The sequence below is a fragment of the Drosophila eugracilis genome, unplaced genomic scaffold, assembly GCF_018153835.1.
Source record: "Drosophila eugracilis isolate 14026-0451.02 unplaced genomic scaffold, ASM1815383v1 contig_1317, whole genome shotgun sequence".
Classification (NCBI taxonomy): Eukaryota; Metazoa; Arthropoda; class Insecta; order Diptera; family Drosophilidae; genus Drosophila; species Drosophila eugracilis.
In genome coordinates this window covers 106,062-125,702 of record NW_024572115.1, presented here as the reverse complement: position 1 = coordinate 125,702, position 19,641 = coordinate 106,062, and the positions used below count along the sequence as shown (strand labels likewise).

The 19,641-nt window shown below is 40.9% G+C and overlaps 3 protein-coding genes across 4 annotated transcripts; 1 reads left to right on the top strand and 2 right to left on the bottom strand.

Moving 5' to 3' along the window:
- Window positions 1-84: 84 nt before the first annotated feature.
- Window positions 85-19,429, bottom strand: LOC108106049 (serine/threonine-protein kinase S6KL). 2 transcript variants are annotated; one of them, XM_017212904.1, is made up of 9 exons: window positions 18,603-19,429; window positions 16,930-17,033; window positions 16,652-16,868; window positions 16,466-16,589; window positions 16,303-16,401; window positions 16,086-16,244; window positions 13,440-13,528; window positions 645-935; window positions 85-583 (listed from the first exon to the last, which is right to left on the bottom strand). In XM_017212904.1, exons 1-9 carry the CDS (start codon window positions 18,882-18,884, stop codon window positions 476-478), a joined length of 1,473 nt encoding a protein of 490 aa, XP_017068393.1. In that variant the 5' UTR covers window positions 18,885-19,429; the 3' UTR covers window positions 85-475. The 2 variants fall into 2 exon arrangements, with proteins under 2 accessions (XP_017068393.1, XP_017068392.1); XM_017212903.2 differs by having other exon boundaries at window positions 87-583; window positions 16,930-17,039; window positions 18,603-19,427.
- Window positions 9,375-13,005, top strand: LOC108106050 (protein bangles and beads). Its single transcript, XM_017212905.2, has 3 exons — window positions 9,375-9,454; window positions 9,674-9,840; window positions 10,931-13,005. Exon 3 carries the CDS (start codon window positions 10,932-10,934, stop codon window positions 12,243-12,245), a length of 1,314 nt encoding a protein of 437 aa, XP_017068394.1. The 5' UTR covers window positions 9,375-9,454; window positions 9,674-9,840; window position 10,931; the 3' UTR covers window positions 12,246-13,005.
- LOC108106051 (autophagy-related protein 101) lies at window positions 13,796-16,076 on the bottom strand. Its single transcript, XM_017212906.2, has one exon. The coding sequence runs from the start codon at window positions 15,579-15,581 to the stop codon at window positions 14,925-14,927; it is 657 nt and encodes a 218-aa protein (XP_017068395.1). The 5' UTR covers window positions 15,582-16,076; the 3' UTR covers window positions 13,796-14,924.
- Window positions 19,430-19,641: the final 212 nt, after the last annotated feature.

The following is a 19,641-nucleotide window of genomic DNA, read 5'->3' as shown; positions in this document are numbered from 1 at the left end:
TAACCAATGTTTAAATTTAAAGGCACGTTTTATTTTTTAAGAACAATATAAACATTTAATTTTGGCATTTTTGGACTAAAGTGACTTCTTTTCTTTAAATTACAACTTGAGCACGAAAATAAATAAAAAGAAAACAAAAAGTTCTATAAAAAAGTGGCATATATATTGCTGGATTAGTAATCAATTTTTTTTGTTAATTTTATCACTATAACCTTTGACCATAATTGCAAATATAATTTCTGTATAATTACTTTAACATTTAATAAAAAATTTGTTCACTTTCAAAGAAGTTTACATGCAAATTAAAGCCTTTAGCTAATTGAGTTAACATAATTTGTAGGAATTTATAAGTTTAATGGAAAGATAAAGTTTAAATAATACCGAAAAAATTGGAAATTGTTTATGGCTGAACATTTTGTTCTTGTGATTTCGTTGTGGATGGCTTCCGTTTCCGTTTCCGTTTCCTATTCGCTTTTTAGAAGTCCAGGAATGCATCGATAGCACACTGGCTTGTTACCTGGTCGTACTGTCTGTCCTCGTAGATCCTGATTCCATCTCTTGCTATAATATCTCGTGGAGAGAGCTGTTAATTAGAAATTCCATTAGTAAAAGGGTTTGCTATCTCTTAATAATCCTAAACTCACACTAATAAGCTGCTTGGAGGTCAGGTTATAGCCCTTATAGAGGGCAATCCTCTGAAGTGCCATCACACTGCGGATGCGCTGACGCGGCTCTATGGTTAGTAGCTTGCGAAGGACATCCCTGCCCTCGTGGGAGAGCTGCTGGACCTCCTCCGGCAGAAAGTCTTCGTTGTCGGCATCACTGTCCTGCAGGCAACCATTGATCTGGGCAATGGATGGAGCATTGGACAAAACGTCATCTGGTTCCGAACTCTCTCGACGACGTAGCAACAGGTGACGTTTTATGTTAGGTGACTGCAATGGAGTATAAATGAGTATTATTGATCTGATAGATTCCATACTAACATTTTTGCTAAGGTATACTTTTTTGCGATTATGGGAAACTAGTCAAGTTTCAAACCTTCGCTATAACCTCTTTGATCTCTAATTGGAGAACCTCTAAATCTGATCTGTATACAAAAACTATAGAAAGAATGGGAAACTATAGGAATTCAAGTTTCTTATATCTGCAACTCCGAGAATTCCATGGCCAGGTACCAAACCGATGAGCCACCTCTGTTTGTTTTCTCCTCCCCTCGCTCGTCAGCCCGTCAGCAAAACAATAATTAGCGTCCGGTGACAACACGATCAGCCGAACAATGCTAATGGTGGCGCCCTGAATCATATCCAAATAACCAAACAATTCCGACCAGACGCATGAACACGCAAATACGCAAATCACAAGTGTCAGCTCTATATGGTTTGGGTTTTTTTTCATTCTTCTTTTTTTTGCGATGGAACTCGATAAATAACCTAGAATAAACATAAACTAGAAAAATGACACATAGTACGAGTATACCATTCCATAGTTCTCTTATTTCTGCTCTGAGTTTTAGTCCACAAATCTTGATAATAAATATAGCAGAAAAAATAAAGAAAAGTAGTGGAAAATGTACACTAAATTATCACCTAATTAGAAAGTATGAATAACTTGGCTTTAGCTTGATGAATAAACTTATCTAATGAAGTTAATCACATTAAGCTAAGATTGGGGTCGCCTAAACATTAATTAACTAACTTTGTTTTAGGAATTTTCCAGATTTTTCAGAAATATTCCTTGACATATAAGTAGAAGTTGTTACTTTTACAAAAAGAAAGTATTGGAATCCCCAATTAATCATTTTTAACAATACTAAAACTAATTCAAAAAGACATAAAACCTCTTTCAGAATAATCCTCAAATAATATGACTTATTCCTAATCCAATTGCACCTATATATCATATATAACATAAAACTAACTATTAGCATTATTCAGGAAGCACTTGACAATCAACTTTTGTAATTTGGCGCCCCCCTCCCTTAAGAGTTTTCATAAGAACCCATCTAACGATCTATTTCAATAAATTCCTGCAATGATGAGAGTCTGCAAAGAACGCTGCAATTATGGTGATTACGAAAAGATAGTTATGAAGACATATATATAAAGAAATCTGGATAACCCAACTTGGATAAGACCCATGCCAAACTAGCCGCCCGGTAAATCTCAGCTCGGCGGCTCCACGAGCGCTAATGCATGCAAATTGGATTCAATTAGCGGGCGACTACTTTGACTACTTTTCAAAATAGAAATAGACAATTTTTTGTTGAGTTGACGTCGTTGCTGGTGGTTGTGCTGGGATGCTGTCAACTTGGATGTGCTTATTGTCGTTGTCACCATGGAGATTGCTGTAATACTCGCACTCTCACTTGCCGAGTACTTTCTGGATCTATGATCTAGTTAGCAGGGAGAAATGGGGAAGTGGATGATTGATATTGGGGTAGATCGACGCTGGAAATACTTAGTATGACTAGTATATAGGGATTTTTCTAGAAAGTCATTTCATGATTTTCATGGATTTGATAGAACTAAAGAAGCTCTCTTGATGGTTTAACTTTGGTTATCTCTAAACTATATATAGGCTTCTAGAGATTTCCCAGTATATATTTAGTTTCATAAACCTACAGCCAACTCCCCTTTTGTATAGAATAACAAAATTCATGCAAATCTAATTTGACAAATGCAATTGTCATGTAAAAGCCACTTACTGACACTGACTAGCTGCTAATTACAGTAGCTGCACTTGAATACTAGTACTAGTAGATGTTGGGGATTTGGATGCTGCTGATGGAGGAGGATGATTCCCATCCCAGTCCGAGCAATGCACGCACTTGAACTTAACAGTGGGTTGTCGTCCAGCTCAGACATGACCCCAAAAAAAAAAATAAAAAAAAAAATGTAATTTATGATTAGAAGCTGGACTGGAGACTGTCACTTTCACCAGCAGGTGGCATTTGGAAAATGTCAGCAGTCTTAGTTTGTTAGTCATCTAAAGATCCAGATTTCCCAGATTTCAAGGTGATCATATAGCATATAAAGAGGAATATATAATAAGCCATAGTTAGGATGCATTGAGCACTCGGCCTAATGCCGAGAGATTTCGAAAGGTTTGACCTGCATTTGGAGCAACCAAATTAAGCTTAATCAATGCGATGGCGGCGGCCGCCAACTGACAAACAACGAAATGTTGACAAAGTGAAACAGTTTGGGTTGTGCTTAGAAAAATTAAATTAAATCACAGCCAAGCGAGATAGAAATAGAGAGAAAGAGATAGATGGGTAATGATCAGGAATGGTAGATAGATATAACGGCGGGGGTGGGGGGATAGACAGCAGCAGGGTCTGACCATGCCACCTTCCTGGTTCGTTGATTCGAAAACAAGTTGCGAAATGAGATGAGACGAGCGCTCCACTGATTCTGCTCTGGTTCCCGCAGACGACGACAACGACACTGGGCAATCTCTGTCCATATTATATCTGTGTTTTATCGCTGACAATGTGACGCATGGTAATTGTAATTGCCGGCACGTGAGCTGGACATTGGAAGCTAGCCTGACCGTCAGAAGGGACCGCCACGGCGGTCAACTGTCACTCCATCAAAAAGTTATACTACAAAACTATGGAGAGCTCTATTACAAAATGTCTATCTATCTATCTAAAAGGTGACAAATTAATATGACATTTTTGTTGATGGAAAATGTTTACAATTTGCAACATGAAAGGCTATCAACTTCAAGGTCTTTGTCATTACAAAATAGCTTACAGTTTCATAACTACCTTAGAATCCTATATTCAGATTTCCTCCTCCTGTGTAGCCAAATAGTTTGATTTGGCTAACTAGATCATAGAGTTATCATTAGAATGGCCCTGGCCCAGTCATGGATAGCTGAAATCTATCTTTTTCGCGTTGAACTATCATAGGTCATCAACCGGCTACCTTCTCCAGCTGCCCGCCGTTTGGTTGGTTGGCCAATTATCATAGCGACAAAGTTTAGTGCTTGATAGTGATTATTATTTTTATATTTCCTAGAATTAATGTCCAGAGATAATTGTCTTAATCGACTGTACATCGTATATTGCATAGTCAGCGAACTCAGCCAAAAAAAAAAAGATACAAGTGACAAGAACAGATTGAGAAAACCAAAGTGCGCAGCAGCAAAAACCGAAAACAATCTGCAAGATATTTTTTTTCTTTTTTGTATATTTTTGTTCAGATAATCATTGCGATTTTACGGGTGTTAAGTATTAAGTTACCAATGGAGATATGGAGGCCATCGGAGCCCTAAACAAACGTGGCAGGAAGTGCTCTGCGATTTGGCCAAGATGAGTTGGTTGATGGCTCAGCTCAGCATTTCGTAATAATAAGTTGTTGCTTAAGTTGTTTTTTGTTTTTTTGAAGTTCTTTAAAATGCATTTTGTAGATAGTTACCTTGTATATACATCACTTCTAGCTTGTATTGCAATCTCTTTGATCGCCCAAGGAGCAACCGACAATCCGACAACCACATGACCATCATGGGCTGGGCCCTTTTTTCAATTACAGTCATTAAAATGCGTGTCTACTTTAATTACAAATTTCAAAACAGAAAAGGCGAACATCGCGCAGAGGTGGATAAAAGTGCATAGCGCATAGATTCTTTTTTGTCCCCCTTGGGGGTATCATGGATTCGCCACTGTTCACTGTCATTGTCCACCAGTTGGACAGGCTGGACAGGCTATGGACAACAGGCGGTGTATTATGCGACAATGACCTCTTTTCCGTGCTTAGGACATTCAAGGCCAATAACAAAGAGTTATGTATCCATGAGATACAAAGGCGATTCTGCCGCTGGTTTGCTGCTGCTGCTGCTGCTGCTGCTGCTGCTGCTTTTCTGCTTTACTGCTGATCGCAGGTCTAGTAAGAGAGTATGTGTATATGCCACGGTTGGGTATGTGGCATGCAGCAATCTTTGCTGCACAGAAAACACTAAGCAACAAGGTGATCTAAGTTGGTTAGTTTTTGGTTATTTGGGTTTTCCTGACATTAACCTAAGTTAAAGAGCAAAAAGAAGAAAGATCTCCTAGTCAACTTAGAACCATGAACTCCTATTTAGTTACAGTACAATTTCTTTGTTGTCCTGTGTAATTACCTTTCTGGATGATAATGATAATGATGATGATAATGCTCCTGCCTCGCGATCTATGCTAGTTCTCCCTTTCGCTTTTGCGTTGACGACCAGGACAATGTTGATGTTGATTGCAACGCATGTGCATTTTATATTATATGATAGGAGACCACTACCAGTATCGTGCCTATTCCCCATTCCTCAAGACCAAAAACCCCAATCCTCCCCCCCAACCGAAACCCAAGACCCCAACCAAGTCGTGTCCGCCGGCGCACAAATTTATTGCTTTCGCTGGCGTGTTGCAAAGAGCCAGCAGAAAATCTACGTCCAGAAGTGGTTCCAGTTCCCTTTTGCGGTCTCCGCAAATATTTATGCAACTCAAGAGCATAAAAATGTCGCAAGAAAATGAGCAGACCAGTGCAACCATTAACTGGCCAACCACTTGGCCAAGTGCTTGATGCTGATGCAACTCCTCCTTAACTCTTTACTCCTTCCATCAGTTCTTCTTCAGTTTTTGGAGGACACGCCGTGAGAAGGAGGAGGAGGAAAAGGAGGATCGGCTACAAAAGCAATGCCATCTCGTACCTGGCCAATTTTCCAGCATCTTTACCAGGCTAGCTTAATGCCAAAAAGTGTTGCATTTGATTTGGCAGAGGAATGGGGTACTGGGCTTGGTCTTGGGTTTGGGTTTCTGTGCTGCTTTTTAAAAGGAGAACATATTTATAAATGCCCTTTTGGTGGGTGTTATCTTTTTGGTAAGGTAGGTCAGTACCTGATTTAGCTAGGAATTAGAAAAGATTAAGGTTCATAGGCTTACTTTCTAAGCTAATCACTCCATAATCTGTACTTTCTGTCCAAAGAATAGAAGTTAATAACCTTAATAATCACAAGTTAATAAGACCTAATGGCATCTTTATATTTCTAACTTATAAAAGAGTATTTAAACTTCGAACTACTAATACCCACAATCCCAACTTTTCTAAGGGCATCGACTACCTTAGCTGAGATTCAAGTGTTCCAAGTTTAGCCTGGTTTTCCCACTAACTTGGCCTCTACTCCAGCCAAGAGCTTAAGTTCTGTTTTAGATCGTGTAATTAAAAGACTACTAGGGTAGGTATATTCTAGCACTAAGACTAGACATATCCAAGGACATGCAAACAGTTAAAAACCAAAACGATTTAACAGAATCTATAAATATACTCGTAAAGTTGCGATTTAAAATAAAGTTAAGTTTAGATTATGATCACTGTAGCTCGTCATCTTTTTTTCATGAACAAAATAGTTGCTACTGGCTGGCTGTCTGGCTGGCTAGCTGACTGGTCAGCCGTTCATCCATGGAAAACATTGAGCAACTTTAATAATAATTGCAATTATGCATGATTTTTCTAAACGCAAATATCTAAAGATTATGAGATTCATTTTTCGTGACGAGATCGCTACGGCGCTATAGATGATCGACCTTCAAAATTAGCAAAACGACATACTAACTGACTGACTGGCAGGTCATAAAAGGTTTCCCTTCGGGTTCTGGGTATTTGGTTTTTAGTTTTGGTTTTTTGCTTTTTGCATACAATTTACAAGTTTCCCTCCTAGGTACGCGTACGCAACAACGTGACCAATCCTGTGCATATGTATGTAGATTATTGGTGAACGGGCAGACAGGTAGACAGTCTGATAATCCATAGGCTCATAAAACCCGAAAAACAGAACCCAAAATCTGGTCATAAATAAACAGATGGGTCGCATTCGAATATATAGGTACGAGTATATAGTTTTTATTCTTCGACAGCGGCTTTCCCTCGTTTATCTTTTCCATCTCTGTTACTATCTGGCACCATTAGTACTACTATCATGACCATTCTCAAATCAGACTCTTTCCAAATCCAATCAGAGCACGTTTAACTCAAGAGCTCCCCCAGAACTTTTCCGCTAAACGATCGTCTGACCTTAGAGAGACGTCGACGCAGCCGTATCTCTTCTATAAGGCATTTCGGTGTTTATGGGTGTACACGAAAAGAAAAAATTAGATGGGAATGGGAATTGGGCTATAAATAAGGTTCTATATAAGATATGCTGTTCTATGATCCCTCAATCAGGATATCATTTGATGTTAATTGATCTAATAGGAGGAAAATGATATTGTATGACCTGTTAAGGGGAAGGTATCGATATATTAAGATATTTTTAATTTAACACAGATAGATATATTTGGATCTAAGTCTGATTATATGATTTATTAAGATTTAATGATATTATATAATCGAATAGGAGCAAAATGGTATTGCATGATCTATTAGGTGGCAAATTATTAATCTATTAAGATATTATTGATATAATATATACAGATTTATGAAGATGTATGCCATATTATATGATCCATTCAGGTATTAAATTATTTCTTGAGAAATTTAGGATCTTAACAAAAAAATATATGATCAAATAGGATCAATACTATATTTTATGATCTATCAAATAGAATATGAGTGATCTTTTAAGATATTATTGATACTCTTGTATGGATATTTTAAAATCCAAATGGTATTATATGACTACTATTAAGAGAGATCTGAAGAAATATGTTCTTTATGATATCAAATAATTAAAAAGGATCAAAGTTATATTTTACGATCTATTAAGTTGAAAATTCTTGATATATTTATTATTTATATAATATATATTAGATTTGTTGGGAACTAGACATAGTATGCGATCCATAAAGATATTCTATATCTACTACTATCTACTACCATATCAACTACTACCTACTACTATATCTACTACCATATATACTACTATCTACTACCATATCTACTACTATATCAACTAGTACCTACTACTATATCTACTACTATCCACTACCATCTACTCCTATTATCTTCTATATAAGAATATCCCTTATAAAAGCTAAAGATCTATAACATTACTCATATTCTATGATCTATTGGAATAGATATATTAAATCTAAAGCCATATAAGTTAACAAATTAGCCAAATTATCATATATTGACCTGATTTTTTCGGGTGCATAAGTATCTTGATGGCTGTTTCACTTTTGGCTGCCCAATTTGGAGGATGTAAATATTTGAAAGCGACAAAAGCTGCTGGGCAATTTAGCGCCCCCGTTTAATATCACTTTCTGCCTGAGAATGGAACTTTCCACAAACTATCCACAAACTATCCTTTTGGGTATATAACATATATATATATATATCTGCCCAGAGTCTATAAAAAGAATCGGCAGGCCTGTTTGGAGCTGCCCCAAGGCATTTATCATTCTAAGATAATCAACGATCGGAAACCCCCTGCTTTGATTATGTTAATGATGTTCCTCGGATGCCGGATCGAGGCTCGAGCCTGGCCTGGTCTGGTCTCAGTGGTCCTCTTCTGGCCGCCACTGGCTTTGGTCCGTCTTTGGTTCGATTGCTAAAAGTTCTTGGAGTGTGATGGCTGATGGCGTGGTGGAGCTCTCTAGCAGATAGGCGCAGAGGCAAGCTAAAGCCCCGTCCCCTAATCCCGTCTCTCGATTGATACCGGTTTTCTTTTAATTTTTTTTTTGTTTTTTTTTTTTTGCCAACTCCTCTGCCGCCTCCGATCGGCTAACCAAGCAGCCAACCAGCTAACCAACCAACCTACCAACTAACCAACCAACCAACCATCCAACCAACCGACCCCGCCAATTGCAATGAACCACAATTAAGCATTTTTCTTTGGCCCTGGCTGATTGCTGATATTATCATCTCGTACCAACTGCATTTGAAAATCGTGCTGCGTTTAATGACGCTTATGGCAATCGATCAGCAAGAACGGCAACCGATCCTGGCTAGTTCGATTTATAAATAGATCCTCCGCCATATATATATATATCTGTATAGCTGCGGTCTGGCCAAAGAGGAGCTCTGCGCCGAAGACTTACAAATTGCATTCGCTTTAAAAATAGACAGAGGCCCGAGCCGAACAATTTGCTGTCTATTTATGGAGAAAGGGTTCTTCTTCTTTCGGGGGGCTTCGCCATAGTTGGCTTTTTGGTTTTGGTTTTTTCCAGACCCCGGCTTAGACTAAAAATATCCAGGTATCCTTCCTGTGGAAGAGGCCTCTCACGTACGCATTCCCGCTGCCCCATCATCCTCTAAAAGATGCGGCTTGCTGCTGTTGCTGTTGCTGCTGCTGCTGCTTCTTGCCGCTGCTGCGACGTTCGTGCCTAGCACGCTGTCTATGGCTATACCGCCGATGCTCTGCCGACGTCGACTTCGGGGCATCGGGCATTGGGTTCGTTCGTTGTGATCCGCCGCCGAGTGTATATAAACGCCCCGGCAAGCTGGCATCCACTCAAAGTGTTTCTTGAAACTGACCGGTGAGAACACGCGGCAGGCCAGGCCAGCAGCGCAGTGTGGATTAAGAATATATACCTAATATATATATATATACCTAATATATATATATATATATATCTATATATCTATCTATCTATATAACCCATCATCATAATCACATCTATATAATCTAACTACTTTTTTTTTTCAAACTATATATATATTTTTTTTAACTTTGTGCGTTGTGTGTTTTGTTGCAGGGCGCGTAACGAAATCCCAGAATATTTTCGAAACATAAAATCGAAAAAGAAAAAACAAACGTAAAACCATAACAAAAAGTGTATCTAAGAGATACACAGTGTGCCAAAAGTAATACAAAAACAAAAAAAGTTCTTTAAACCGACTAACTAGCCGCTTCAATCATAAGGTGAGTAAGTTAATGGCCATCAAGGCCAAGGTATCGAAAGGTTATATATCTGCTATATATATATCCTTTTGAAAAAAAAAAAGAAAGAAGAAAAGAAATGAGCAAGGTTTTTGAGGAACCTGCCTTATCTGCATCTTTGGCCCAACGAAATGCATTTGGGTGGAACCCAGCAGCTTGGCCAAGTTTTGTATATTTCGCAAATCACCAAGCAGCAGCATTATTTCTTAACGAGTTTCGATTGCCAAGTCTCTGGCAGCGTACCTAAATGCAGTTGTTTTTTTTTGTCTTTTTTTTTTTTGTTTTTGGCCAACAAGAGCTGCTTGTAAATTATAAAAGATCGTATCTTGACGTTCGGGGGTACATGGGCTTCTCGACCATAGCCAATATTACGTAACATATAATGGTCATAGGCAAATGGCTACAATGGCTATACGAGAGTACATATATATGCAAATGCACATAATTTATTGGGGCTCAAGAACCTCTCTCAGATACAATATCTATAATTATGCTACGGGGGGACCGTTAGATCTGAGCTTTGGTTTTCTTTTTTGAATCTGTTTTAAACCTAATCAGAGTTTATAGTCTTGGCCATAAAAACGGCTGATTAGCATAAGGAAATACAAGCACAGATGGTTAGTTTTGAGTTTTGAAGATCTGAATTTGCAAGTCAGCCCGTTATCAGATGGTCTTAAGTGATCATCATTTAAGTGCCGCTTATTTGAATAATTAAACGCTTTTCGTGGGCGCTCTTAAGTGGGCCATACATTTCGGAATAAGGAGGCAGGACTGATGGTCGGGTCTACGAACTGGTCACGGGTGACCAACGACCAACGACCGACGACAGCCTCTGACCAGACCAATTTAATTCAAAAGGTGGAAAATTTCATTTAATCGAATTACAAAAGAACCAAACGAAACGTAATTCCACGGAAGACGAAACGATGATTGGGGAATTTAAAAAAACGGAATAGAAAGTCCGACCTGATGAGGGTCATCATTGTGCATCAGAATCTCAGACCTAACAGTTGGGACTTGGCAGCTCTCTAGCTCTCAATACTAAATCAATTCCTACCCTGTTTCTCTGCAGAATGAAGTGCCAATTGCTTTTCGTGGCCACCGTGTGCCTGGCCAGCGTTTGGGCGCTCCCAGTGCCCGATGAGGAGGTGGCCATTCAGCCGGATAGCGGTGCCAAGGCCGAGTTGCTGACCAAGACCGTGTTGCCCACTGCTGTCGAGCCAGCTCCTTTGAAACCGGAGGCGGAGAAGACACCGGAACCTAAAATCGAAGCCAAGGCCGCTGCTCCAGAACCCACTGCTGCTGTCATCACTCCAGCAGCTGAGCCAGCCAAGGAGATCAACAGCGTGGAACTCAAGTCAAGTGCGCCCGACGTAGAGACTGCCCCGGCCATTCCCGAGAAGAAAAACCTGCCCGAGGAGACCAAGCCCGCCCAGGAAGCCGTTCCCGCCGAAGCCGAAAAGAAGCAGGAGAAGACCGCACGCACAGAAGCGGAACCCGTTGCCGTCGAGGCCCAGCCCCAGGCTACCAAGGCCATTGAACTGGCTCCCGAAGCCCCTGCCGCCAATGCCGAGGTCCAGAAGCAAGTTGTCGATGAGGCCAAGCCCCAGGAGCCCAAGATTGATGCCAAGTCCGCCGAAGAGCCAGCCATTCCCGCCGTAGTTGCCGCCGAAAAGGAGACAGCCGCCCCCGCCGAGCAGCCTGCCCGCCAGGAAAGGATCAACGAAATCGAGCAAAAGGAAGCCAAGAAGGATGCTGCCGCACCAGAGGAACCAGCCAAGGCCGCCGAAGCTGCACCCACTGCTGCCCCTGAGCTTGCCAAGTCTGAGACCAACATCCAGGTGATTGCTCCTGAGAAGAAGTCCATCGAATCCTCCCCTGCTGCTTCTCCTGCCGCTCAGGCTGCCCAGGCCAAGTCCGGTGAGGCCCCCAAGCCAGTTGACCAGCAAAAGAACACCGAGACCGTGGCCGAATCCGCTCCAGTCCTGAAGACCAATGCCCCATTGGCCCCAGCTGGTGCCACCAAGGTGACTGAGCCCGTCAAGGAGCAGGAAAAGGAACAGCCAGCCGCCGCCGCTGAGACCATTGCCAAGGCCTTGCCAGAACAGACAAAGACCGAGGAGACAGCAGCTGTTGGTGCTCCAGAGCCAGCTGCCGCTGCCCCTGCCCCAGCTGTGCCCGAGGCCAAGAAGATCGATGAAGCAGCACCAGTTGCCGAGCCCGTGGCCAAGAGTCCGGAAGCCATTGCCGAGCCCATTGCCCAAGCACCACCATCGGCTGAGCCAAAAAAATCATCGGAAGACAAGTCGGATAAGTCCGAGTCCAAGGCCGATGATTCCTCGGAGTCCAAGGAATCAGAGGAGAGCAGCGAATCGAAGGAGAATTAGGGATAGTAAGAGCTTTACATCTACCACCTTGCCTTAACCCACACACAACACACAACTCCACCACTACCTTCCACCACCACCACCACCACCACGACCAGAATAACCACCAAGTCCAGCATCAGCACCACCACTTTCCAAAATCCCCAACCATTGCACCCACTGCTACGCCTTGGCAGCGCGTCTTAATATTACGATCGTAGTTAGTGGTATCCTTAGTTGTAAATGGAGGAGAACTAAATGACCCCACATATATGGAAGGGAAGAGCTGAAGATGGCGCCCAGGAACAATAGAACCAAGTGGATCTGGATCAGATGGTCAGATGACCACGCTTAGGCATAACAATTCAACACACAAAAAAAAAAAAACAACAGGACAAACCGCTAAGATGGCATAAAGTAATACTTATAATTATAATTTAATTAATGTAATTTTAATTAAATCTTAGTCATTGCAAGACAACAAACCCATATACACACCCCTCCTAAAACCCACTAACCCACCCTTGCACCCCTTGAATCCTTGATCAATCACCTGTCCTTCTTAAAAGATAAAATACACACCCACAAGAACGAAGCCTGCACTCTCGACGAGTATCGCCCATGGATACATTATAAATGAAAAACCCTTTTTTTTTATTTGAGTTCTAACATAATGAAACTACATTTAATAACGATAGTGTTATAACGTATATATGAGAAGAAGTATATATGATTTTATATAGACTGAGAAAATTCTTAAATAAAAATCGAAAAACAAAAAGTTAAGCTATCAGTTCTTTAAGATACTTTTAATGGGAACAACCAAGATCTAAATCCTAAAATCATAAACAGAACTAACATATAAAGTTTACCCTTTAACTATCTAAAAGAAATGTCTAACCAATTGATTAGAAAAAAAAAACAACTTGATTATATAGCTCTAATGTCTAGACCAATTATACCCATAACTCTCGGCGCCCTCGCTTAAATTATAGAGCTTCTCATTCAGTCTCTGGCCAAAGTAATCCCCCATAGATGCACTGCACATGCAGCAAACCAGTTCCTAAGTTCCACATCAAACTAAGATCTAAGCTAAGCTATGGGAAAAACAAACAAATTAGATTGACGAGATGGCGCATGCTCTGCTCGCATTCTATGAATGGTTATTATTACCTATTGGATTACACCGACTACCGGATTTGCTTGCTTGCTTACCTTCTGTGTCAGCATCTGACAGGCAATAACGCCCAAGGCCCACCAGTCCACCGCATGGCCATAAGGTTCCCCGCACAGAATCTCCGGTGCTGTAAAGATACGAGAAAGGGGGAGAACGTTTTACCCACCCGCAAAACAAATGGTAAACAGAGAGAAAGGCAAAATATAGTAAGCAATAGTAAGTAAACTCAGAATGAATGAATGAATGATCGATCATTCGGCAAGCCGAATATCAGATGATACCAGAAGGGGGTTACGGATAGAGAACCACTTTTGGGTAAAGAACGATAAATGGAACTGGGATTGAAAAGTGATTCGTAATGGTTTATTTGAAAAATGATCGCAAAAAAGGCCAATTACATTTCTACTTTGAACGTTTAGCTTCAAAGGATTTATTCTGCTTAATTCGATATTACAATATATTAGTTAAGTTTTAAAGTACATTTATCGATTACTTTTTTTTTTTGTTGTTGTTGTTTATAGCTTGGACATATTACATTTAAACATTGATTTACATACATACACATCTATATATCGGATCTCTATGTATACATATAGTATAGAGTTCGGTACTATCGTTTAATCACTACAAGTACAATCACAATCTTTTATTCATACATCTCTACCGCTTCACCGTTTCACCGCTACTTGCCCGGTTCTACTACATATCTCTCAACATTAGATTTTCAGATGGGTTTATGTTTGATGGTTTATCTCTCTATTGTTATTGTTCAACTCCTTCATCAGCAGCTTGCATCATTTTCGTTATTTACACAGGCGATTATAACTTTATAATTAACAGAATATATATTTGCTCGGCTGACAGGTAATTGCTTGCTTAGTGGAGCTCAAAGCTAACTTGTGGAACGTTTTTGCATGGATAATCGAGGGAATACACAGCGTAATAAGTCACACCTTCAGCTTCTAGCTTAGAGCAAGGAAAGTCTGTCTATAGAAAGGTTAATATTGGTCTACATGTTAGCAGTTTAATACACTTTCCTAACTCTCCATTGCTATCTACATAACATTCATCCCTGCTCCGTTGCAAGAAAGCCTTTTGAATCCTCAACAATGGACAAGGAGTCCAGGATTAACCCAATATTATCGATCGTGGGTGGTGTACCGGTGGTAAATATAACTTAAGCAATAATAACAACTAAGAGCATTAAGGCAGAACAATAGAAGTGAAAAGCCTAAACATAAAACGATCTAGTTCAGCAAGGACATGCCATAAACATATATATATATATATTTAACTACTTGGTATATTATCTTATCACCCTTGTAAATGACTCACCCTTTGGTCATGGGCAAAGAAACATTATGCAATAACGTTGGTGGAAAAAAAAAATAAACGAAAAGTACAAAAATAAATAAAATCGCGAAGAACTAATGTGTGTGGACATTGGTGAATTAGGCAGCCACTGGTGTGACATTTCTACACAAAGGTGAAAGGATCAATGCTCCTTCGCCTTCGTCAGCCCGTCACATTGCGAGAGTCTCCTTGATGATCTTCTTCATGGCATTACCCATGGAGGGAGCCGCCGAGCCCGATGTGGAGTAATCGAATTTAAACAGATACGGCTGCACGTCCGGAAAGGATGTGTCAAAGATCAGATCCAGTTCACTTTGGCTGGGCGTCTTGGGCACATAATCGTGTCGATTCATCAGCTCGGTAATGTAAATGACCTTCTCAGTCAGGAGATCAGAGACATTCTCGCGGCACAGCTGCCTTTCGTCCTCGTTCTCGTGCTTGATGAGATCCAGATGCACTGTCCAAACCTCCCATGGAATTGATTCCTGTGGGAAGGGCCAGCGGTTCTTCTTTTTCTGGAAGAACTCCAGGCTGATCTGGCCGGAGCCGCAACTTTCATTAGAGCGCAGCTTCTCGCTGAACGAGTTGATGGCTCGCTTCACCTTGTGCGTCAGGCTGTCCGAGGTGCAGCACACGTAGGTGAAGTCAATAAAGTTGCAATCGACGTCCGTGTAGCCGACCGTACCAATCGAGTACTGGGTATCACCGGTATACATATATTTACCCAGGCAGCGATGGAAGAGGACGGTGTGAAATATGGTGGCCACCGCCTCGTCCACCTGACGACCCTCCATGGTCAGATCAAAGACCTGGGAACGCGCGTTCATCACGATAACTTTCTAGGCTTAAGATTGAGAGATTGATTGGATATCTGATTTGTTTGTGTGCTGGCTATGTACAGTGTTATGTCGATATTGTGACTCTGTGCCCTTTGGTTTCCCTTGTTCCCTTACTGTCGTCTGCCTGCTACGGTTATGCCTCTTAAGTCTGATCTGTGTTATAAATTTTTAGTGTTTTACTGTTCTTCGCACGGCTCACAGTTGCTTTTTTTTTTTTAGTTAAATAACCTTTCACTTTTCAAATGTACATAGTTTTGTAACTTAAATGATAGTATATCCTAACGTAACAGAAGGTTATATATATATAGATGCTCTAATTTCCTATACTGCTCTGTTCCCTTTGCTTCTAAGTTGCTTTCGCTGGGCTTTCTGTTCGAAAATGCCTTTGAACGATTTGGATTGCGATGGATCGGCGCGCGCCTCTTACTAGCTAAATCTAATTTCTTAAGTTTTTTTGTATTTGTTAAATTTTTAAGTTGATTTAAATCGTACCCATGTATTTGAAAGTGCCACACATGGTGCGCGTGTTGGCCCCCAGTTTGAGCCACTTGCTAAGGCCGAAGTCGGTAAGCTTTATGTGAAACTGTTCCGTTAGCAGGATGTTCTCCGGCTTGGCATCACGATATATAATCCCAGCGTTATGCAGGAAATCTATAAAAGCGTACATATAATATAACATTTTGATATGATTAAAAATCTATCTACTCACCCAAAGCAAGTGCTATCTCGCCAATATACAGTCGAACCAGATCAATGGAGAAGTGAGTTATTTTTGAGAACAATTCACCGTTGGGTACGTACTCCGATACTATAATAAGTAAGGGTGTTTAGTATACATTAATATATATTAAGGATGCTCTATCTTAACGTACGAATATGGAGGTTGTGGCGGTTCTGCCACAGATCAATTTGCTTCACGATAAACGGATGATGACCGCACACCTTCTGTATATCTGCCTCGTCCTTAATCTGCCTTACACTGTTGTCCTCAATGAGCTGAAATAGGAGGTAAGGTGTTACTAAATCTCATCAACCATACAAAATTAACTCTTAACAACCTTTGATTTCTTCAGCACTTTTAAGGCGTAGCACTGGCTGTTGTCCCTCTTATTGCAAACCTTAAAGACCACACCGAAAGCTCCCTTGGCCACCAGATGCTCGATTTGGTACAGATCGTTACGGCTGGACTCTTTGAAGTGCGAATTGAAGATTGAGTTGGTCAAAGGACGGTGCCACTGTGTCTTGCCTCGACGAGAGGCATGAAGTGAAGTCAAACTGCAAGGAAATGGATTGGTATTAAAACGTGTCATAAAAAGTAGGCTAAAAGAGATTCTACCTCTTCCGCGTCGCCTTGTTTCGATGACGAAATGAATTGCGTGCCCCGGAGAAGCTCCAGTTGAGTCGTCCACCGCTAAGACTGCCAAGACTCCAGGTGGAAAGCTGTTGCTGAAACAAGGCGGCAGATCATTAGGATTTGGTATACACATTCATGCCCTTCACTACGAGCAAATATTATACACTGAACACGCGGCGGACTGACTGGTCTAGTCTGTTTGTTGAATAGCCATTGCTGAAGCCAACAAAACGGCTGTAAACGGGCACAGCGGATTTATTACGGCTTACCTGCTTCGTTTTCGACGGTTACCCGACCCGTTTTCGCCGGGAAATTCAGCTAATGAGTTCGCAGAACTCTATCTATCTAACTATCTATGCGTTTCTACGGAGGCGTAGGAGAACTATTTTGCGATGTTCACTAGGCGACGACACGTGCGTTATGGCCTGTGAATATTTTGCAAACAAACAACGCCACCGATGATCAAACAGCTGGGATCGGATCGCAAAAGAGAGCGAGAGAGCGAATCGAAATCAGCCGATACAGTAATGTCCCCTAAAAGTGACCATATGTTTTTCAGTTTATATTTTATGGTTTCTTTGAAACCTAGATTAAATATTTTGTTGTCATTGAGTTTTAACTTTTTGTTTGTGTTCATAAGGTCTTCAGGAAAAGGTTTTTCTCCCATTTATACTGTACTAGATATCTTTGCTTAATTATTATTTAATGCTAATTTGTTGATCGAAAACATGTTGTTCTTAGTTTGCTGTTCTAAAATCCAGGACTGAACCATTTGTTTGCCTTGTAACTATTATGATTTCTTATCTGCAGACACATAGCACTCATATGAAATGCTGCTATAAAAGGCTCTAGATAAACAACTTTTTGTTTATGCCTTAAAATGCGGCTTAATAATCAATATAACTTTCAATGAGAAAACAAATATGACTCATAAAATTAAATATTACAAGTTTTGGGTCATAAAAGGTCTAGCCTTATCTCTTAAAGAGTTTTCAATGACATACATAAAGAAGTAGTTATTTGTTTTTGAGGAACTTGTGCCAATATTTCGAACCGCCACTGTGGCAGCGTTTCTTTGCTTGAGGGTCACCATTCCGTATGGTTACACACACGCACATTGAGTATATGAACAGAACTATGGATTTGGATCTCCATGTGGGCAAGGCGATCCTCAGACTCAGACCAAGCATATATATACATATATATATGTATAAAGGGAGAACGCGGGAGGGCGGAATTTGATAACGGGGGCGCCAGAATTTGCGCAGCGGGAGGCTCAATTGGCATGGCCATGAATTCCGTATGCGAATGCGGAAATACACTTGGGGCATTTGAAAAGTGCGGAAAAGAGCGCCCACACACACACGTGCTGTGTTTTGTTTTTCTTTTTCGGATGGTGGAACGGGGTGGGGTCAGGGGTCAAAAGCCGCGTCGTAATTGAATGAAGGAAAATGCGAACCTAACACTCATTAATGACGCAGTATTTATTTCGCGCTGACGAGGAAAAACATGGCTAACACTCTCTCGATATATGTAGGTATGTATATGTGTGTACATATATACATATGTATATAGAAATATATGAGTCGCCTTATCAGCCTGTCCTATATAGCAAACAACCACCCACTCCACCTTCACCTCTTCTTAGTCATTACCTGCTGTGATTGTACGGGCTGTTCCACCTCGCCTGGAGGATTCGATTGTGTTTGAAGATTTGTTTGTGTCTGGAACTGGATTCTCCTAGGGTTTGCTTGATCCTGCTGTTCCTGTTGCTGCTGCTGCGGCGGCGGCGGTTGCTGCTGCTGCTGCTGCTCCTGGTGTTGTTCCTCCTCCTGATAATGATGATCGGTGGCTGTGGCTCCTTGCTCCGCTGTTCCTTGTGGCCACTGCGATGTCCTTCGGCTTCTGCTCGTGCACCGTGGTTGCGAGTTGCCCATCAAAAGCTCCACTCGTTCTAATCAATTCCCGTTGTTTCCTTTTCGTTTTCGTCCGTTTGTTGTTTACACACACGCACGCACACACACCGCACACCACCGCACTCGTTCCACTGGAATTGCGCAATCACCGTATGCGATTGTGTGTGTGTGAGAGTGTGTGGGAGCAGCCAAAATAATCACAAAACAAAAAAATGAGCGCACTTCCAGCCGGAAAGTGAAAATCTAATATAAATATTTGGTAGCTGCTGGCTGGGCACTACTTTGATGTTTCTGCTTCTTTTTGTTACGCTTTGTTGTGCTGTGAGGGGCTGGTTAACTGCTGATGCTGCTGGTGAAATGCTTAAGCTGTTGCTCCAAATTGATTATATCGTGTTCCCAACAATCTGGCGGCAATAACATCGCGACAATGGGTTAAAATTCAATCAAATTATCATTGATATCAGGTGGCGTTATTTGTCTGGTGACCTCGGGCCCTATAGAACTTCGATATTAGGAGGCTTTATTTTTCTCAAACTATCGACCCCTATCAGCTGTTTAAAGGCGCAAAATATACTGCTTCTATTGTTTTCGATGCGAGAAATCGGTAACTCGATTAATTTAGTTGATAGTGATTATATGTGGAATTATTTAAATTAATTCATAAATTAATTGACTAAGTGTAGAAATCGAAATACATTAGTTGTCTACCATAATAGCAATATTTATTTTTAATAATCAACAACAACAGAAAATTGATAACGATAAAAATATGATCACA